Source organism: Chelonoidis abingdonii, chromosome 4, assembly GCF_003597395.2.
Source record: "Chelonoidis abingdonii isolate Lonesome George chromosome 4, CheloAbing_2.0, whole genome shotgun sequence".
In the NCBI taxonomy this organism is placed as follows: domain Eukaryota; kingdom Metazoa; phylum Chordata; order Testudines; family Testudinidae; genus Chelonoidis; species Chelonoidis abingdonii.
In genome coordinates this window covers 17788081-17809965 of record NC_133772.1, presented here as the reverse complement: position 1 = coordinate 17809965, position 21885 = coordinate 17788081, and the positions used below count along the sequence as shown (strand labels likewise).

The 21885-nt window shown below is 51.0% G+C and overlaps 1 protein-coding gene across 5 annotated transcripts in view; it reads left to right on the top strand.

Annotated features, from left to right (window-relative positions):
* The window catches only part of FOXP4 (forkhead box P4), a 133326-nt gene extending 111643 nt beyond the window's left edge, over positions 1 to 21683 (top strand). For all 5 annotated transcript variants that reach the window (XM_032768361.2, XM_032768353.2, XM_032768347.2 and 2 more), the window contains 8 exons: positions 207 to 290; positions 1921 to 2122; positions 2251 to 2327; positions 3906 to 4007; positions 17516 to 17637; positions 18522 to 18588; positions 19476 to 19639; positions 20302 to 21683. In XM_032768361.2, the coding sequence (XP_032624252.1) occupies positions 207 to 290; positions 1921 to 2122; positions 2251 to 2327; positions 3906 to 4007; positions 17516 to 17637; positions 18522 to 18588; positions 19476 to 19639; positions 20302 to 20446 (963 nt within the window). In that variant the 3' untranslated portion in view covers positions 20447 to 21683. The remainder of the gene's footprint in view (positions 1 to 206; positions 291 to 1920; positions 2123 to 2250; positions 2328 to 3905; positions 4008 to 17515; positions 17638 to 18521; positions 18589 to 19475; positions 19640 to 20301) is intronic.
* Positions 21684 to 21885: the final 202 nt, after the last annotated feature.

The window sequence follows — 21885 nt, the reverse complement described above, 5'->3', positions numbered from 1 at the left end:
TGGTCTATCACATAGCGGCACTCAGAGAACGTTGGCCAAACAGTGCCAGGCATAGTGGGGCCAAGCAAGGGATGAGAGAGGAGCTTAAGGAAGCTTGCAGCAAAAGCGCATTTCAGCGAGCACTCCCTGGGAAGTTGGGTGCTAGATAGCCCTGGGAGTTATCCTGCGGCGACAAGTAACCTTTTCTCTCCTGCTTCGCCCCACAGCTGGCAAAAGAAAGCGAGCGTCTCCAGGCAATGATGGCCCACCTCCATATGAGACCTTCAGAGCCGAAGCCATTCAGTCAACCTGTAAGCACCAGCCTGCCATACTCATCTGCCGCTCATCCCCTCGAGTTTCCTCCTTCTCGGTGCCTCCCCCATCCTATCTGTCTGCCCATCCCTGTCCAGCTCTTTCAAAGCCCATTCTCAATGTCTTATCACCACTTTCCTCTCTCGCTTCGCCCAGAGGTTTGAGCCAAGCCATGCAGACCATATCCCTGTTGCAGCCACAGTGGCAAACCAGGCTGGGCAGCGTCACCGACGTACTCAAATATCAGAGGGGTAGCTGTGTTAGTCTGGATCTGTAAAAGTGGCAAACAGTCCTGTGACACCTTATAGACTATCAAATGTATTGGAGCATGAGCTTTCGTGGGTGAATACCCACTTCGTCGGATGCATGTATTCACCCACGAAAGCTCATGCTCCAATATGTTTGTTAGTCTGTAAGGTGCCACAGAACTCTTTGCGATGTACTCAGTGTCTCAAGCCCGGTTATGGCATCCTTGTAGTAATGATCCCCCAGTGATCTGCTTCTGGTTGTCTCCGCCCTAGAGATCTGGGCTTGGCTGTGGTCCATGCTGCTCCCCTTACTAGACATCCAGTGCTTTAGCAGGGCATGGCTCATGAAAAGCCCAGGTGCTGATGTCCTCTGTGTTAAGGAGGCTCCGGGGAATGCTGGCCTCCCTCCTGCTTGGTGTCATCACTCCGTCCTCCTGAAGGAGTTTATTCATTGGAAGGGTGGTCTTTCTCTGTTGGTCGCCTGCTCTCCCTGTATCTTCATGGCTTTTCTCTCCATCCCCAGGTCCTTCTGCTCCTGTTCAGTAGTGAACCTGGCTAGGGGCATGAGCAAATGTGTCCCTATCAGTGCCTCCTCCCCTGTCCCAGTAAAGAGCTCACTGAACAAAATTCCAAGCCAGAAATCGGGATCGTTGCACCTATCCCCCGCAAACCATACGCAGTGCCCTTAAAATCTCGGTACCTGATCCCTCGCCAGCTCCTAGCTCAGCTCTCACAAGGGCCTGGGCAGTACCTGGGTCAGACACCTCTAAGGAATCCCTGTGTGCTGCAGAGAGTAAGTCCTGATGACTCAGGTATCAGCTTTCCTTCTGAGTTGCCCCATGTGATGTTCTAGCAGTGCCCTCTCTAAGGTGAGCTGTAACTCCAAGGGCTTGACGCCAACCATGCTGGGGTGATTACTCCTGAATTCCACCTGCTGTTTCAGTGTGAGGCAGGATTCTCTGCTTCCTGCGCATAATGCTTCACTTCCTGTCCTGTTCAGCAGCTGCCCACAGTCTCATTCCAGAGCTGGCTGCATTTCAGCGGGGGTGAAGTGGTCCCTGTGTGTAGTTGGTATGTCGGCTTGCAAAGGCTTCAGGATTAAGACACTCAGGGCTGGATCCAAGTTGCACTGAAGTCCATGGGGGGCGTTTCCAGTCACTGCGATGGGAGCTGGGTCAGGCCCATTTGGAGCTGTAATGTGTTGATAAAGTTTTCCTGCAGGATCCATGAGATCCTTCTTTAGTGCTCATCCCCCTGGGTCAGAGAGCCCTGTGCGCTCTCCCGTGTTTCACAGCGTGGAACCAAATCACTCTACCTACCTAAGACCATCTCCATGTCCGTTCCCAACTGCTCTCAATTTCTTCCGCCCCTGTCTGTGCAGCTGAACCTGGTCTCAAGCGCCACCCTCTCCAAGAGCACTTCAGATACCTTTCCAGATGGCTTACCTCATCCCCCTACCTCCGCCACCGCCCCCATCACTCCCTTGCGGCAGGGCCCATCCGTCATCAGCTCCTCCACCTTACAGACCATGGGGGCCATTCGCAGGAGAAACCCCGAAAAATTCTGCCCCCCAATATCCTCAGGTAAGAGCAGCGGTGCGTGGGTCATTGATGCTCATGTGGTATGAGTTACTAGATTCGGTTCCTTCATATTCTCTCTCTCTCTCTCTCTCTCTCTCTCTCCCCCTCTCCCTCCCCCCCTCCCACCCCAGAGCTTGCACAGAATCACGAGTTTTACAAAAACACAGACGTCCGGCCGCCCTTCACGTATGCCTCACTTATCCGGCAGGTGAGGAACCTCCACCAGCTCCGGGGGCTGTGAAGGCAGCTACGTCCTGATGCGGTAGGCTGTTTGTGATCAGAGCTGAGAACTGGGAGTCCAGACCCTGGGTTCCATCCCCAGCTCTGCCACCGACTTGCTTTGTGATCTCTGGGGCCCTAGTTAGCAAATCAGGATAACAACTCCACAGGGAAGCACAGAGAGAGTTAATTCCTTAGGGGGCCAGATCCTCAGCTGGTGTAAATGGGTGTAGTTCCATTGCTCTGGTTGTGTGCAGATGACTTGGAGATCCTCAGGGAAAAGGCACTTCAGTTATGTAAGTTGTTCATAGTAATGTTTATTTCACAAAAATGATGATGGTGCATTTAAAGAGCTGCTTCTGCAAAGTGGGTTCCCAGTGGGTGGGCATCTGCCTCACCAACAGCATTGGACACTGGTTGCCCCCTTTTAATGTGGGTCTCATCGGAGAAGCCCAAGAACTGATCCATGAAGGTGAAGATCCCCTCTTTATCCATAGTGTTGATCCGTCCTGATGCAGTGTTGGAGGGGAGGCCGGCCTTGCGTGTGCTATATTTGCTCTGTGGATAATTGGGGAAGCCCAGTCTCCAGGGTCATCAGCCATCACCTTAAAATCCAGGAGAGACAGGGCATAGAGGGGCTCAGCATCCCTGCCAGTGGCCCTGTGCTGTCTGGCCATTTGTGTGGAGCACAGGCAGCATGGAACAAACCCAAGGACAGGCTCTGGGGTGTCAGGTATAGTCTGTGCCACTCCATCAGCCTCTCTCAACCCCTCCAGCCCCACGGATCAAATGTGTGAGCCTTTGATTTGCGTATGCAAATATGCTTATGAAGAAATACAAATCAGAGTACTCCTATTGTTCGCTCTTTACAGGGGTGGCTCTGGCTTTTTTGCCGCCCCAAGCACGGCAGTCAGGCAGCCTTCGGCAGCTTGCCTGCAGAAGGTCCCCGGTCTCACGGATTCGGTGTACTTGCCGCCATATTGCCGCCGAATCTGCGGGACCGGCAGACCCCCTGCAGGCAAGCTGCCGAAGACTGTCTGACTGTCGCCCTCGCTTCCCACTGCCCCCACTTCCCACTACTGCCCTCGCAGGGCTTGGAGTGCTGGTGCCTGGAGCCGCCGCTGGTTCTTTGGCTCGGGGGGATCTGCAAAAGCCCATGCCTGACACAGACAAGGTTCGTTTGGAAGGGTGATTTCTGCCACTGTAACTCCATTTAACTCTTTTTTTGGACAGCAAGATTAGCTGAGCTTTCTCTGGAGTTAGATAGTTGGTTCAGCACATGCAATCTTTTGGCAGCACGGTCCAGTGGGTAGGGCACTGGCCTGGGAGTCAGGAGACCACCACTGAACTGCTGCATGCCCCGAGGCATGACGCTCCCTCTGCACCCAAATAGCAAGGCTTGTGTGCTTTGAGATCTATGGATGAGCCCCTTCATGATCCAGACAGAGCCTCTGGCTCTTCTGCAGCTCACCCATCATGGTTGGCAGCCACAATCAGTGATACAGACTCTTGGGATTGATGCTTTATAAGTAATTGGTTTGGGTTCCCCCTCCCCTCTGAATTCCAGGCTATCCTGGAGACCCCAGACAGGCAGCTAACATTGAATGAAATCTACAACTGGTTCACGCGGATGTTTGCCTACTTCAGGAGGAACACCGCCACCTGGAAGGTAAAGTCCCGCCTGGGATTTCATTCTTCACCTCCTCTCCATCAGCTGCAGAACTCGCTCGGGGCACTGGCGGTACATGGCAGGGTCTGCTGCCGGGGTGGCTTTTATTAGTGGGCTCCAGATCACAGCTACAAAGGGCAGCTGTGTATGCATCCAGGAGAAGTACTTTTCCCTCTGACTCCCGCTTATTGAGGTGGTACTTTGGTGGCTTCTTGACATAGGAATATGGGGTCTTTGGGGGGGCGGGGGGATTTACTGCAGTTTTAGCTGAGCCATACATCCAAGAACAGCTTTGAACTGTCCCTGAGTTGCTCCATCCCCAGTGAATCGCTGTCTGATGATGATGTCCTGTTGTTGGCATTCTCACAACCTTGTTGCATTGCTCAGTGGTGCCATGTAAAGCCACAACACAGACAGGTCCGTCAGTCTGAGACAAGAGCCGGGGGTGGCAGGAGTGAGTGGAAGGATGCCGTTACATTTCCCTGAACAGTCAGAGCATGACTTGGGGTGGATACAGTTCTCCTCACAGCATGAGGCCTGTGAGCCATGGGGTCCCTCTGAAGCCCTAGGATTTAAGTGGTGCACAGGAGCAAATGTCCCCTTGTTCCCCCGGGTAATAGAGAAATTCCCATTTCCAAGTGCTCTGGGATGTGTCCGCTCACCCTTGTTACAGGGCAAAACCACCCTGCAGAACTTCCCAACTGTGCGTCACCCCCATGCCTCCATCAAGCAGGCAAACACCCTACGTGCCAGAGAGATGGGCTCAACTGGGCAGCTGGCAGAGTTGGCTTTTCGTTGTCTGGCCTTGTATAAAGACAGGACTCTGTTGAGCTGCACCTGTTTTGTGGGCCGCTAGATGGTGTGTACCAGGATGCCACCGGGCAGGGGAGGATTGGGGTGGTGGATTGTGGGGTTTCCAAAAGGGGTTAAGGAGCAGCTAGTCTGTGAGCACCTAACTTACCTCTCTGTCTGTCTTAGGGCTTCCTGCAATGCCTCTCTCTGTAGCATCTTGAGCAGTGACGAACTGATCCGCAGGGGGATTGAGCACCTGCATTTCTTAATGAAATCAGCGGGAGCCCCACGTGCTCAGTTCTGCTGTAAAAATCAAACTCTTCTTTCTTTCTAAGCATTTATCTCTCCCTCCACCACATGTGTCCTCAAACTCCAGGGAAGGTCGGATGTGAATGGCCGCTCGCTAGGGTTTGTGCTCTCAGGTAGGGGCTGTTGAGTCCCCCCAGGGCATCATGCAGAAGTGAGCAGCTCCCTCAAACAGGCTCAGGAACTAGGTCTGGAGCTAAACCTGCACATCTTGGGTACAGGAGAAGGGTATTAATTAAAAAAAAAAAAAAAAAATTAGACTCTAGAAATAGAAGGTTAATGATAACCCGGGGGCTGGTGTCTTGCTGCAAATAAAGATGCCTCAGCCAAGCTGTAAAAGTCTCCAGAGCCGCCACGGCTCTTGCTAGGGTACCAATTCTCATCTGAGGGGATGAGGTTCTGTGTGAGCTGGCTGTCATCTGTCTTTCACCTTGGCAAAGACACGGGTGAAATGTCGGACTTGTTCTGAGAGAGAGGCTGGTGTTACCAGTCAGGCACTGGCGTGGGGCTCTGCAGACCTGGCTTCAGCTTGCGGCTCTGCAACAGACTGCCTCCAGGACCTTGTGCAAGTCACTTCATCTTTCTTTGCCTCAGTGTTCCCTCCTTCAAGTGAGGCTACCAGTCCTTCCTCTCTCCCACCCTGTTCAGACTGTAAGTTCTTTGGGGTGGAGGGGCTTTCTCTTACAGTGTATATACAGTGCCTTGCCAATGGAGTCCTGAGGTCATCTGGGGCTGCTCAGCTTCTCCTCCCCATTTGTTGGGATTCATGGCACCAGGATGAGGCAGGGTTCCCCAGGCAGGGCAATGGGGCTGTGATCTTTATGTGCCATGGAAGTCGAGTCTCCGTAGAAGCCTAGAGCCCCCAAAACCTGAGCTTCCAGGTGCATGCAGGATTAACCCTGAGACGTCAGTAAATTTGCACCCACTTACCCCAGTCCTGAAGTTGACTCCTTGGGCCTGCAGTTCCCCTCTGTTGTTCAGGCTCCACTCCTTCTTGGCACCTTTTCCATTCAATGGTTCTGGTCTAGATCTGGAGAGACCCTCATAGGAAGGCTGCAGGGAAGGGCCGGGGGAGCACCATCTCCAGTGGGGAAGGGACAGGGGTCACGTTCCTGCTGCTGGGTACTGCTGCTTTTCAGTCAGCACCCCACCTTCACCCCCATCCCATCTTCCAGACATGACATCATTCCACCAGTGTCACAGGCAGACCCTGATGCAATCACTCCCTCAGACGGGAAGCCAGAGTCATTGTGTAGCCTCAAACCCTGATAAGAGCTCAGCCCAGCTGGCTGTCTATTAACTGAACTGAGAGGAACAGGCAGAGGGGGATAAACTGAAGGGAATTGTTTCCAATGGAGTCTGGAATCCCTGACTCACCTGCAAGCCCCAGAATGGTCTTTATCATGTGTCTTGCAGTAGTGCTTCAAAACCACGGCTAAATCAGAGCCTCTTGTGCTTGGTGCTGTACATAGCCGTGGTGAGAAGCAGCCCCTCCTGCCAAAAATTTACAGTCTGAATACAACACGGGGAGACGGAGGCACAGAGAGGGGAAGAAGTGACTTGGCCGAGGTCAAGCAGCAGGTCAGTGGCAGAGCCGGGGATGGGACCCAGGTATCCTGTCCTCTCAGTGGACCTGACCCTAGTCCAGTGGGATAGTCCCATTGCTGAGGCCTAGTATTGTTAATGCCTGTGAAACTGAGTGCTGGGGAGCTTTTGGCGCTGGAAGACCTCCCTGCACAAGCCTCTAAAGCCTAGCAAACCTCCATGTTCAGGGCTGTGGTTCTTTTAGTTTTCACCCGTCCATCCCCCTCACCCTTTATGGCTTGATCCTTTTCTGCTCCTTTTCTCACTGATGGTCCTCATCCACTTTTGGGTACTTTTACTATTACCATTGCTTCCTTGTATTATTTGTACCAGGGCTTCACTGCGCTAGACATCGTGTAACAAGGACAGTCCCTGACCCAAAGAATTTACAGCCCAGGTCAAATGCTCCTAACGGCGTCCTATGCCAATGCAAGTGGGCGTGAGCAAGTCACTAAGCTGGCTTCTCTGTGCCTTAAGCGGACCTCGATTAGTACAAAGCTCAGAAGGTTTGTTTCAGAGCAGTGCCCAGAAGTGTGAGTGAATTATCCCAGCTTTGAATGACACCAGGCGGGGAATTGCTCAAGTAGGTGGTTCTTGGGCTGGGGTTGGTACTTCCCACCAGCTCAGAAGCCCCATCAGAGCCGTCTCTCTTGCAGCTTTCATTGCTTCCAGCTCTGGAGCTCAGAAGTTCAGGGTGTGGGAATATTAAAGCTCAAAAGAGGGTTTGGCTGGTGAGGGCTTCTTATTTTAGCCAATCCAGTTCACTCACCCTTAGTTGGCATGTGCCTCTTATAATGAATAGTTTGCTGCTGGTTGTACCGCTAGCTAGTGGTGGTTTGTATAGGTACCTGTTCAAGGGTATAAGAAGAGAACGGATGGTTCAATGGTTAAAGTACTAGACGGGGATTCGGGAGAGCTGAGTGCAGTTCCCAGCTCTGACACAGACTCCGTGTGACCTTGGACATGGGGGTAATCCGTTTGGGCCCCAGTTCCCCATCTGTAAAACGGGTTTAATAATCCATTCTTCATCTGCCATGTCTGTTTCAATTGGGAGGTGTCTGGGGCAGGGACTGTCCTGTACTATGTGTGGTTGCAGCGCCCAGCAAAATTTGACCCCAATCTCAATTTGAAGCATCTGGGCACTGCCTTAATGGGAAAAATTAATGAGAGAGACTTGTTCATGTTGCAATAGAACAAGCACTCACTCACAATCTATATGAGGAGCTGTCGCTTTGGTTTTCAAGTTCTCTGTTAGTGTTCTTTAGAAACCCGCACTGTGTTGAGATCAGTAAGGGTTCCCGATTTCCCACTAATGCCAGCTCCCAGCACTGTACCGCCTTGCTGCAAAGCACCTTGGAAAGCATTGACGCTGACAGTTCACTCCTAATTGCTCTGAGCTCCATCCACAGACAGAGGTGAATAGCTGATCTGTTTGAGGACAAAATGTGAGCTTGGGAAAGATTTCCAGTCTTATTTGTTTAGGAATTTATAAAATCTGAGATGACAGAGACAGAAAAATGTCTATTAAGTGGCATCTACTCCATCCACCTGCCAGGCCAGAGTTTTTCCCCTGGTATGTATCAATTTGTAATACAACACAGTTCAACTCGCTCTAACTCAAAGTAACATGGATCAAAGCACTTAGAGGGGCACTATGAATATAAAACTTAAAAGAAAATTCTGTGATTCAAATAACATCTTTTAGGATCATACTTTTTATACTAATGATGCATTCCTGAAGGTCTAATAAATGATTACTAGATGTTTTAATCAGTTGTTATACATTTCAACAGCTCAATAAGTCACTTATAACCATGGTTTGACTAGAGCTTATCACAGTGGGGTTTTTTTTTTCTCTCTGGAAAATTTTGACTTTTCATTGGAAAATTTTTTTTTGATGCTGAAGTGCCGCCACAGCATCTCATGGGATTTGTAGTTCAAATGTCTCATGCTCCTATTCTCCTCTATAGGCCAGAGTCCCTAGTTGAACAGGGGCAAAGAAGGCAGTGCATCATAGGAGTTGCACAACTGTGGTGTCATTTCTAAATCAAAATATTTCAGTTTCTAGGCAGATGTGTTTTTCTTTTTAAACACAAAATTGAATTTTCTGGCGAAAGCAGATGCTTTCTCTCACACACACACTCACTCTCTCTCTCTCTCTCTCTCTATCAAAAACCCAATTTTCCACTGGAGAACAATGTCAACAGAAAACTTTCGACCAGCCCTGCTTATAACACCATCTGCTGACATGCTTCCAGACGTCTAGAACAGATATTACTCATGTCTATAACAGGCTTCTAACATCTATTATTAATCTTTTATACCTATTTATCTGTGCACAATTAACAAAAATACCTTCCATCCTTCGTACCATTCAGACTGAAAGTATTTTAATAGGCTCTCTCCCTTTCAACTATTTGTTCCATTTTACTTTTCATGCTCATGGCTGGGATAGTGCAGAATAGTTTGGTTAATTTCACTTCCTGCCGTGTTTGTTTTTTATTTCGAATAATCTATTGTCAAGGGAATCTCCCAGGCACATGTGCATTTTATATATTTTTCTAAAAGCATGATTTCGTACAAGTCAAACAAATGTCATTTGATATGAATTCCCCTCAATCCTGCCCCAATCTCTGAGACGAAAAGCGTTTGCAGATGAATTAACAATACCCAAGAGATGAAACAGACTGAAAGGCAGCTGGCCAGTTGGCATGGACATCTGGTCTTAGTCCATCACCAGATCAGTGACCAAGATCAGGGATGTTTCCGTGCCATACACCCTAGTCCCTTGAGTCTGATTTCTGGCAACCTGAGGACTTCAGGCAATATCAGAGGTGTGCACCAGATCACTTGGCACCTGCAGGATTAAAGGATCCATTCCTTAGCTGGCATAGGTCGGTGCGGCTCCACTGACTTCAGCAGAGTGACGCTGATTTACATCAGGTGAGAATCTGGCCCATTGTGATTGTCTAATCTGACCTTCCGCCTTGCACAGGTTGTAGAATTTTACTGACAGAAAAAGGGTTGGAAGCCTTTCCCATAAAGTTTTGTACATCTCTCTCTCTCTCTCGCTCTCTCTCTCTTTTATTACAATGAAATCAAAAGGCCAGGCCCAAAAGTAGCTGACAACCGTCCCCTTTCCCAAATCGGCAGGTTTGCTGCTGGAATGTGGTGCCTGTGCCTGGCTGACTGACCACGAATAATGGTGTCAGGGCAGGGAAGGCAGAGCCTAGGCCACCCGCTGTGTGCGTGTCCTGCAGGATGGGCGCCCTACATCACAGTTCAGCGTTCAGGAAGTTGCGATGTCTTGGGCTGACAAAGCAAAATTTGCAGGGCCCTTCGCTGGGGCTGCGAGGCCTGAGCTAAGCTGTCCTGAAATCTTCTGAGCTACCATTGACTGTTTTAGGCTGTGACCGTACATCACAGAGGGCTTGTTTCAACAATTAGTCCCCTTTCAAGGGGCACAAGGGCTGGTGCTACCCTGCTCGCTAGACATGAGATTAGGGTTCCAGTTCTCCTTTGTTCAGCCATCCCCACTCCTCATCTCTCCATCTGCACACACCTCACTCTCTCTTCCCCTCTGTTTTCTTTGTTTATCACTTGAACTTTTCTCTGTTCTCTTCCCACTTCACCTCACCCACCTGCTTGTCAGGATCTGACAACCTGGAGAATTCAGCCTGGTGCAGTAGGGTGACCAGATGTCCTGATTTTTTGGGACAGTCCTTATTTTGGGGTCTCTTTCTTATGTAGGCTCCTATTACCCCACCCTGATTTTTCACATTTGCTGTCTGGTTATCCTATGATACAGCAGTGTGGATTTAGAACCCACCCGTTGGAGATAAGGTGTTAGCAAGTTAATTGCTTCTGCTCAATTAGGCCTTTGTGCATGGCAAGTCCGTCTCAGCCCTTATGCCAAGTGTACCAAGAACATAGCTCCCGGGCGATGGGAGGAGAGGGGTATCCCCCTCCTGTGAAAAGGAGAAATGTGCCCCCTGTTTAACCCAACCCTTTAATTCCCCTCCAGTGCACAGCGAGTGAGCTGTAGCATTAACCAGGTCAGTGAAACAAACCCGGGAAGGACTCCAGTTTGAACAGCTCCGTGAGTTTCCTGCACCAGTCATCGACTCCTCCTGATGGCTCATGTGGAGCATTGCACTTGCAGGGGAACAGCCCTTTGCATGCCAGGCCAACTCTGTGTATGAGCACTTCTGCCAACACTGCCCCGCACAAGTCGCATTTGGGATCTCACCCTTTGGTGCGATCGCACCCTCCGAGCTGGCAGATTGTTTCCGTCTTGGGACAACAGCACTTTTGCACCTGTCGCTCTCCTTAGAACCTGGCACCGTTCACAGGGAGTGAACAATGGTTAGAACAAGGGACTGGGAGTCAGCACATCTGGATTCTCCTCCTCTTCCAGAGTCAGGAATAATGTCCAGGGTTTAGAGCATGGGAGACTGGGAGTCAGAACACCCGGGTTCTATTCCTAACTCTGGGAATGTTCTGCTGCCCCTGGCTGCCTCAGTTGCCCCATCTGTAAAACAGAAACATTACAATTTAGCAGAACTAGCCAAAATTTTTCATTCTAAAACATTTGAGGATGGAAAAACTGTCCATTTCTCCTCCTCCCTCTCCCTTCTTTCCCCTCACCCCCATGAAATGTTTTGCAGAAAACTTAATTATTTCAATATTTTGGAAGGGAAAAACTGAAATGTTCTAGTTTAGAAGGGACCTTTCACCCGTTTTTGTCTCTTTTTCTCTTCCTTTTTGCATTCTTCCTTTTTCCATTTTGCCCCTGAAAAGAAGAGGGGTCAGAAGTGGGGGAGGGGGAGATACGGGGAAAAAGTCTTAGTCTTTAAAAGCAAAAAACTCATTTTGAAGGTGAAAAATTATAATAATAAACCCTTAAATTCCCCAGACTCCCAAAAAACAACCAGTCATGGTTTCTCAATCAGCTCTGACATTTCACCTCCTTCCTAGAATCCCAGCTGATCAGCAGGTAGGAGGTGCTGGGCAAGCGCAAAGCACACAGAGAAGGAAGGAAGGAAGTGAGAGGAGAGGAAGGGGTAGTGGCATGTGTTAGCGTGGGCGCATGCAGCTGCAACAGCAGAGAAATCTCCAGCACATGGGGCGGGGACAGGGGTTGGGAGGGAAAGCAGGGCCGAGTCATAAAGCAAACATCATTAGACAAGACAAAGATGAGAGGCAAACAGAGCAGCCAAGTCTGGCACTAAATAAATACTCTGTCGAAATGCAAAAGCCACCTTAAAATAAGGCAAGGAGGCGGCCTGAGAGCAGAAGATCTGAGACAGACGGGAGAGACCTCTCTCTCTCTCTCCCCCCTCCTCCACCAACAGCCCCCCAACACCAGCCCAGCTAAGCAGGTGTGTGACCTTACCCCATGCTGAGTCCACTCGAAACACTGCGAGGTTTAAGCTCTTGTAGTATCCTGGATCTGGCAATGTCAGACCCCGCCAATAAAATGCCCAAGTTTATTTTATATCTCAGCGTAGCTTTCCCCACCTGTCCCAATGTCCATTTCACAAGAAAACCGTTAAGACTCCGGGCCATGCACTTCCACGGGGTTATTGCTCTCTTGGCCTGCAGCACCGTGTGTTAGAATGGCCACTGGGGGTCCGTCTACTCTATAGTCAAGAGGTGTGATTGCAGTATGTGTAGGCATCTCCGAGCTAGGGTTGTCTGACCTAATTTAGTGGGCTAGCGGAGATGCCATAGTGTCATGTGCTAGCTCGTATCGGTTGGGCTTGTACTCCGGCAGCTACCCCGTGCCAGTGCCCATGCTGCTGCACCTTCACTTCTATTTGGAGCGAGCGAGCTCGATCAAAGCTAGGTTGGATCTGCCTATGTGTGCTGCAGTGTAGACATAGTCTATAAGAGCCCATTCAGGCAAGCCTTGACACTGGGCTATGCACTGAAATGCAGCGTTATAGGTGATGGGATCTGGATCCTTGTCCAGTGGAAGACAAAAGGCAGCTCCAGCTTTCTAGTGAGAGAGGATCTACTGGTTCATGCAGGGGTCACACTGTTCCTACCTGTAGGGTGTTGCATTGAAATGTATTTGCATGCAAGTCACTGTCTGAGAAGCTGTTTCTGTTGAGAACTAAGCTGGTCTAGTGGCTAGGACGTTGGCCTGGGACTCAGGAAAGTTGGGTTCTAATCCTAGCTCTGCTGCTGACCATATCCTGTGTCATTTCTGTGTCTCTTTCCTGTCCTTACTCTGCCGCCTCTGATTAGGTTGTAGCCCCTTTGGGGCAGGGACTGTCTCTCGCTATGGGTGTGTTTACGCTTTAAAAAAACCACCCACATCAGTGGATCCTAGAGCCCAGATCAGCTAATTCAGGCTTGTGCTCCTGTTTCAGTGTACAGGCTCAGGCTGGAGCCCAGGCTCTGAAATCTAGTGATGGGGATAGGTGGGTCCGAGAGCCCAGGCTTCGGCCCAAACCCATCCTCTACTGTACTATTTTTAGCCCACAAGCATGAGCCTCATGAGGCCAAATCAGTTGACCCAGGTTCTAAGACTGGCTGCAGTGGGGTTTTTTTGTACATACCTTATGTTTGTACAGCACCTAGCACCATGGGGCCCTAATCTCAGGTAGGATCCCTAGGCACCATTCGACTCTCAGCCAGCGACCTGAGTACTCCATTATTTGCGTGGATTTACATCCGCATCCCTCAGAGCAGAATTTCCTTCATGGAAAAGCCCCTGTTGAAGTCAGTAGGGATGAATCTGCGCTAGGGTTCTACCCTAAAATCCCCCCCCTGCACTGAATGGAGAATGCAATCCTTTCTGGAGATATTTTGAACCCTTCTGTCGAATTCCACAGCAAGGAAGAGAATTCTCTGTTAAATTACATAGATTACATTTTAAAAAAACAAATCAAAATCCTTTTATTTTCTATTCAATTCTTCAACCCTCTCCCCACAGCCTGGCCCTCCGAATGATTTTGATTAATTTTCCTCCCACTTCATGCTTCTATTAATATATATACACACGCCCATGACAACATTGTACAGTAATGGTGGGATGCTGCTTACATTTGGGTTACAGAGTCATTACTGTACAGTGCCGGGGTATTATTTTTTAATAAGGGTTGTGGCCTTGCTGTGTCTCCCTCCTTTAATCTGGTCTTTGTTTGAAGGAGGAATCCCAAATACACACAGGAAGGGAGGAGGTGGGAGCTGTCCAGGAGATTTATTCATTCTGCTGTGTGCTAAAGGAGGAGTTCTGTTTGCTAGCAGGAGGGCACAGATTGAAGGGCAGTGGAATCCAGAGCAGATCCCATCTGCCAGGTGACACATTAAGGGGAAAAAATCCCCCTCCAAGCATCCAAGCCCTGAGACAAGAAACCCAAACTCCTCTTCATCAAAGTCTCTGTCAGTGGGAGGTGCTGCCGTACCAAAGAGCTGAGGGCAAGAGGTTCCCAAAGTGACATCTTGGGGCTCCTGAACCAGTAGGGGGACCTTGGCTCGCTGCAGGAGCTCAGGGCCTATTAAGCCCCTTGCTTAGTGTCTGTGGGGACATGGGTGAGGAATCCCAGTGAAAGAATCTCCCTCATTCCCTGCCAGATTTGTTTCTAATGAGAATGGCAGATCTTTTCTTTGCCGGTGGCCACTGGCTTGCTGCATGTGCCCCCTGTTTGTGGGAGCAGCAGTATGGGACCTGAGAGGCACCAGTGGGGGCCATCTGCCATGCGTGTTGGCACAGCTGCAGAAGGGGATGGGGATGGAGCATGGATCATTCTGTGCACCTCTGTAGAGATAGGTGGGCTTGCGGCTAAGGCACTGGACCGGGATCTGGGTTTGATTTCTTGTGACTCCCTGGGTGACCTTGGGCTAGTCACTTGGGCACTTCTGAATACTTTACCCAAAGTGACTTTGGAGCCTAAGCTGCACTTGCAAAGGTCGCCAAGAAACTTAAGCCCCACTAACTTTCTCCTAAGAGCCTAAGTCTGATTTTCCAAAGGGAAAGATTGCTGGCTCATTAGGGGTACGTCTACGCTGCACTTTAAAACCTGCAGCAGCAAGTCTCCAAGCCCAGATCAACAGAGCGCTAAAAACCCCTTCCAAGGCTTCAGAGGCCAAGCCCCACTATCTATACAGCTGTTTCTAGTGCTGTAGTGTGAGCCCTGTGAGACCAAGTCTGTGGACACTCGCTGGCACAGATTTTAAAACACAGTAGAAACATACCCCATGCTTTTAAGAATGTTACTCTTAATCTCTCTGTGCCTCAGTTCCCCATCTGTAAAGCAGAGGGAGTAATCCTTCCCCTCTCCCATGCCTTATCTGTTTTGGGGCAGGCCCTGTCTCTCGCTGGTTGTGTGTCCAGCACTGAGCACCATGAAGCCCCGATCTCAGCTGGAACCTCCAGGCAATGCCGCACTAGAAATAAGACTAATGCAGAGAGGCTGCTGACCCAGCATCCACACTGGATGTTTCGGGTAATGGTGTTGCTTTGGCAAGAGTGGATGCATTTGTTCAGGGCTCGGGGAGGAGTCGCACTTTTTTTGTTTGTGTTTTTTTGGTTTTTTCGAAGGCAAAAAGGAGGAAATGATCCAATTGGATGAGTTTTCGGGAACTGTAACACTTTCCAGTGAGGGGGTTTTGGTCCCTGTCCCTGTCTCTCCTTTTGCCATGTTGTCTTGGCTGGCTCCTTTGTTTATATGGCCCCCGTTCGACCTTTTAAATTGCTGTTAATGTTTTAGCGTAACGAATTAGTCTCTCATCACGAATCAGGACTCGAAATAAAAAGAAAAAAAACCCTCCGAGGCCAACTTCCTGAAATTGGGGTCATTCTCATTTGCAAGGCAGAGAATCTGAGAACCTTAATGCAAGGAAATTTATTCAAAGGCAGAGCCCCGGCGTGATTAGGCCCTTTGTAATTATAGCTCGGAGAGATTCCACTCCAGCCTCCTGCCTCCCTCATGGATTAGCAAGTGAGTCGGAAAAATACACAGGATTTAATTAGAGGCAAATTAAAATTGGTAATGAAATAGGGGCAGTAGCAAATGGCAGGGAGTTGGAAGGGGAAAGGGGGAGCCAGTGTCTCTCGGGGCTGTGCTGTCTGCCTACGTGTGTGTCTCTTTATTTTACATTTAGAAATGTAAAGATGGGTGAAGGAAAGAAAAAAAGGGAAGGAACGGAGTTAAAAAGGGGGGGGTGGGGGAAGCCGCTTTGCCGAGCATCTCCAAGCTAAGAACAGTGATGACTGCATCTCGTGTGCCTTTCTGATGCAGCTCATCCCTTCCCTGTCCCCGTCTGCCTCTCCTTTCCCTCTGCCTCCTGCCAATGGCTCAAGATTTGGCTGAGCCGAGACTCCTGGAGGGCCTCAACTTGCCACCATCTGAGCGCCCTCGGCTCCTGTTGGTGTAAGTGGGAGCTCAGAGCACTGGGCAGCCTCACAGGGTCAAGGTTCCTGGGCCTTGGGAAGGGAAAGGATGTAGGGGGGCAAGAGGCTGTTTTATCCCCAGGCCGGTTGGCTGAGATGAGAAAAGTAGAGTAGTGGGGGTTCCTTCTGCAGGACCCTGCCCACCTACTCTCCTCCCCCTCTCCCTGGCTGGGGTAAGATGCAGCAAGTGCTTTTGTTAAGGCAGGCGGGGGGATCGTATATTCCCCCTAAGGGATGTGAATAGAGGACAGCGCTGAGTAGGATAGTGTGGTGGTCAGGGCATTCGCCTGGGACTCAGGAGACTTTGGGTCCATTCCCTGCTTGATGTCCTTCATTTTCTGTGTGACTTTGACTTTGGGCAGGTCAGTTAGTCTCTGTGCACGTAGCTCTCCTCCTGCTGAAGGGGGATTCTTGCCCTGCCCTGCTTCTCAGGGGTGTGATGAGAAGTGCATTAAAGAGTGAGATGCCAGTCACAGGGGCCATAGAAGGGCCTAAGATGGCTCTCTGGGCAAGGTATCAGAAAGTATGCCTCCTGCCTGCCTTGGAGGGGTGAGATATAGCGAAGGGTCTTGTCTCCAAGCCCACTTCTCATGTCAGCATGAGGAGCCTGGATGGGGATGCTGCTCTCCATCAGCAGAGGGAGCAAGTGATGGCAGAGGCAGGATGAGACTCCTTGTCTCAAAAGGCTAGCAGAGCGCACCACGTTTGGCGCTCAGCAATCGGCTAGAATTTAGCATCCTCTGATGGCTCTTACATAGGTCTCACGCCAGACACAAACTGGCATGAAGCAATGTCCCCAAACACCTCAAGTAGCCATGAAGACTAAACACTTTCCGTTGCTCCCACCTGAGGGGTGAAATGCAGCATGGGAGACACCTGCACTGGCGTTGGCCAAGCAGTGTCTGGAGGGCTTCCATTGGTGGGCTGTCAGTGCCACACTATTCACCAGTGCTACTGTCACTTAAAGCCCCCCAGATCAGCCCAGCATGCAGGCGGAGATGGCAAACGTCCCAGTGCTAAGGACAATCCCGGTGGTAGCACTGTCTAGGTCGGCGAGTGCCTAGTTGCCATCTGCCCTGCTTATAAAGTGCGAGGGAGCTGTTTCCAGAGCAGCCTCTGTGTGGTTCTATGCAATGGTTGCTCTTACTGTGTAGCTCTGTCCCCCACCCACAGGCTGACCTCCCTGAGTAGCTGCTGAGCAGAACGTGGCTGTCTGAGAGCTCCCCACCCCTACTGCTGCCAGTCACCCTTCAGCACGGGAGGTGGGGTTTGAGGGAGGCTTGGTGGCTGGTGAGCAGGGCTGTAGGGGAAGAGGAGCATACTGGCTGACAGTAGGGTCATCTGGGGGATGCCATGGGTGGCAGAGAGGTGTCTGCTATGTGTCTTTCATCTGCTTTGTGTCTCCCTTCTGTCCCCTCTGCAGAACGCCGTGCGCCACAACCTGAGCCTGCACAAGTGCTTTGTGCGAGTGGAGAACGTCAAGGGAGCTGTCTGGACGGTAGACGAAGTCGAGTACCAAAAGCGAAGGCCACCAAAGATGACGGGGTGGGTTTTTCTTCTTGCCCTCCTGCCCCTAAGAACCTCCTTTGTGGGGAGCTCAGCTGGGATGGCAGGATCCTAGCTTGCCGCCAGGGCGCTAGTGAGGAGACGGGGCAGATGAATCCCATCACACAGCGCTGTCCCAGGATTTCCACGACAACAAGCCTCACCCAGCACGTGCTCTTTCAACAATCCACCCCTTAGCATTTCCTGTTAACCCTGAGATGGACCTGAACTGTCAAATCTGGATCAGAACACACACACACACACACATACACACACTCTCTCTCTCTCTCTTTCTTTCTCTCTCGAGGGTCTTCAGACCCAGGCTTTGGTACTGAGCCACCCCGGCCCTTCCTTGTACATCCCTCGTTCCCAGGCATCCACCCAGAGAATTAAGGGATGGAAAAGAGCGATAGGGGTAAAGAAATTGAGTGAAAAGAAACTGACACAGGGAGGAAAAGACAGAAACCTACGAGGGACGAAAGGAGACAAAAATGTAAAGGAAATGCTGTTATTGACTGGGTATGGGCCTGCAAGATGGTCCTTTAAAATGATGGTCAACCCCCTTTCCTTATCTGAAAGTTGTGGGTGGCAGGAACAAGCCATGAGTGGATCCGGGCTTGCTCAGGTGGATCAAGCCCAGCATGGATCAAGGGGGAGATAGTAAAATGGTGAGACTTCTAATTGCCATCCTTCATTCCTTCCCTGCCTCCCTCTGCTGGTGGCAGGGCATGTGTCCAGGGCCCATGGGCAGGGCAGGGCAGTGGGGAAGTTGAAGTGCCAGGAGTCTGCTATTGCTTTACCCTCCTCAGTAGAGCCCCATCTCTGATCCTGCTGTTCCCTGGGCCAGGAGTTAAGAGCCACTTCCTTTTGTTTCTCATTTGCAGGAGTCCAACTTTAGTCAAAAACATGATTTCGGGACTCAGTTACGGAGCACTTAATGCCAGCTACCAGGTAAGGCCCCTCCAATGATAGCAGACAGCTTGGGCTTGTCCTCTGCTTCTGCCAGACCCTCTCCTTCTTGCCGGAGCTATTCTGCAGTACAACAACCCAAACCAAACCAGGAAAGACGCTCCACAAGCCCCACAACTTTGCTCAGCAAGAGAAAACCGTGGCGTGCAGCTATCAAATCCACCCAACTAAATTGAGTTTATTAACAAAAACTGTGGCTCGGGACACCATTTTAATGGGATCGTCAGGGCTGATGTTAGCCTTGCTGGGGCCCAGGGCTGAAGCCTGAGCTTTTGGACTTCAGCCTTGGGTGGCGGAGCTCAGGTCACAGGCCCTGCTACCTGGGGCTGAAGCCGTTGAGCTTCAGCGTTGACCCTCCCCCGGCGTCGTGTAGCAATTTTTGTTTGAAAGGGGTTGGGCTGCAATGCAGTTTGAGAACCCTGGATTTATGGGGTCCCTGACACCAGCCATCCCATAACCCTGCAGCCCCTGAACGCAAACCCCTTTGAACACATAGTTCTTTAATACCAATAATTTGAGAGTCCTTCCTCCCGTGATCAATAACACAGGAGCCCCCTGATTGGTTATCCAGGCGCACTAACCCCAGTGATTCCCTACCAATAAGCTGGGCATCCCAGCCTCCCCAGTGTCCTGCCCGTCGCAGAGACATTGACCCCCTCGGAGTCTTGTTCTCCCTTTCCTGGGCTCATGGTAAGTTGGGGAGCAGCTGTTAATGGATGGCAGCCAAGGTGGGGCATGGCGTAGCCAATTGCTATGTAGCCTCCGTCTAACTGTTCTCCAAACTGTACCCAAACTCGTGTGTAATTGGCCAGCACCACTCTGCCGCTGTCATCACGGTGCTGGTGTCACTATCTGTCCATCTGTTACAGGCAGCCCTGGCAGAGAGCAACTTCCCCCTCCTGAACAGCCCCACCATGATCAACACCTCCACCAGTGGCATGCTGCACATCGGCCACGACGACGTGAGCAGCACCGTGGAACAAGTCAACAGCAATGACAGCAACAGCCCCCGGCTTTCCCCGCAGCAGTACAGGTGAGCGGCCGTTCCTGGGTACTTTCCTACCACGATCACAGCCGTGGACGCCATGGGAAGGAGCTGGAAGAAGGTGGGAATGCAAAGCTGGGAGAAGGGGAAACGTTGGTAGCTTTTATGAAATGCCATAAGCCAAGAGGACAGAGCGGAGCAGGGAGTGGATTGATAGGGGCCCATGCTGCAGAACTCAGTGTTGGGATGCCTGCGTCCAGGAGAGGTTAGGGTGTAGGGTTTTGCTTTAGGTCCGTTTCTGAAGTTAATGAGCAGAGCCAGAATCCTGGCATAGAGTTTTGAAGGACTCTGACTGAAAGTGGTGCTGGATTGACATCTCTGGGGACTGAAGGCCTCTGGGCATGGACAGCCTGGGCAATGGCAGGGCATGTTTTTCTCTGCTACTGTGCCTCTTCCCCAACTGGGAGGGTCACCCATTCTGGATGGGGGAGATCAGCCTCCGTGGCTGGAGAAGGCAAGGGTACCAATTGTGGGGTTTTAGGGTGTTGCCACCTCATCTCATACAGGCCACGGAGCAGTAGTTGGAGAGTAACAGCCTTTGGTCCCAGCAGTGACTGCCAGAGGCTAAACAGGCCCTATCACCCATCCCCCAAACCATCTCGCTCCCTCAGCACAAGCTTTCAGCATCAACTCCCCTTGTCTCCCTTCAGCCATCAAGTCCACGTGAAGGAAGAACCCACTGAGGCTGAGGACGACAACAGACCTATCTCCCTCATGGCTACCACCAATCAGAATGTGACGATCCCGGAGGACAGGGACCTGGATGAGGAGCTGCCAGTGGAAGACTTGTCTTAAAGGCTCTCCCTCCTCACCTAGGGGCAAGCACTTCGCCCCTACCCCCCTTCCCCAGATGGAGACCAAGAAATGGCTTCCATCTCCTCAAGGTGACCTTCGGCATTAACCTGACAAAGCAAAAAGGTTTCTTCGGTGCAACCAGTTGCTGAAGGCACGTCCCCTCTCTCCCAGACCCCCCCAGCCCTGTCCTGGTGACTCTTAACAGACTCCCACAATGAGGGACATGCAGAGAAACAAAAAAACAATCCCTCCCCCTTTGGTTAGTGATTGGTGAACGAGGATGGTAGGTTGTTTCTGTCCGAAAATTTCTCCTTATTTCCCCAACCCCGTTTTGCAACTTCATGGCAAAAGGAAGGCGCCTCCTGCCACATTGGTTTTCTCAGTGTTTTGTTGGGTCTCAGTCCATGCTCTGGGCTTTTCCAGTGGTGATAGGACTACTCTGTTCCATGCGAGGTTCTCCCCAAGCAACATTCTGTGCAACGGAGACAACATCCGAGCTACATGCCTCCGTGAATGTTTCCCCAGCCCCCCACCACCACCTTCTCTTTGGAAAAAATCATCTGTGACGCCAGGAACCCACCAGTCATTCTCGCCTCAGTGGGCTTTGCACTAGGAGAAACTTTAAACCTCACGGATGCCACCTGCAGGTACCCAACCGGCGGCTGGCCTGGAAGTTCCAGTCACCCCCATCTTGGTTCCTTTCCTGGCTATGGAGGAAAAGAACTTGTTGTGTCCATAGGAGCCTGAGCTTGGCATAACCTTACGCAGCCCCATCAAGCTGTCGCCTCCAGCAGGTCTTACTGCCAAATGCTAAACCACTTGGAGAACATAATAGCCAACCTGTTTTTATCTCCCACCTTCCTGACACCTGTTCCCTCTCTGCCCTGCTCTACAGTGGCATAGTAGCATCATGGAGGCGGTCCACTTTACCCACACAAACACTCCACAGCAGGGGCGGATGCTCTGCCCTTGAGTTTTGTTCCCTTTGAAAACGAAGAAAGGACATCTGTCCCGCCCCATTTCATGTGGTGGAAATGTTGGAAGGACAGCAGCGGGGCCCACTCAGAATCCAGCGCCCGGGCATCAAAGATCGAAACGAGAGCTGAATGCCAGTTTGAATTCAGGGAAAGACTTGAGCCCTTGTCTGCAGAACAGTGTATCCAGTTCTTTCTCCTCCTCCCAGCTCCCCTTCCGTCCCCATTCTGTGTCGATGAAAAGTTCTCATGCGGTGAAACACTGAGCAGGGTCTGTGCCTGCTTTGTGAAGCCTCCCTCTTCCCTTCCCTGGTGCAGGGCATTTAAAGAAAGGGTGGTGAATGGAAGAGACATCCCCTGGGCCATCCTGGCTTGGGTAGTCGTGTGTGCTGGTTCGTACTAGTGAAGCTGAGCAGGACGAGACAGCAGAATCCAAAGGTGCAGGCGTGGGATCTGGCTCGGCTC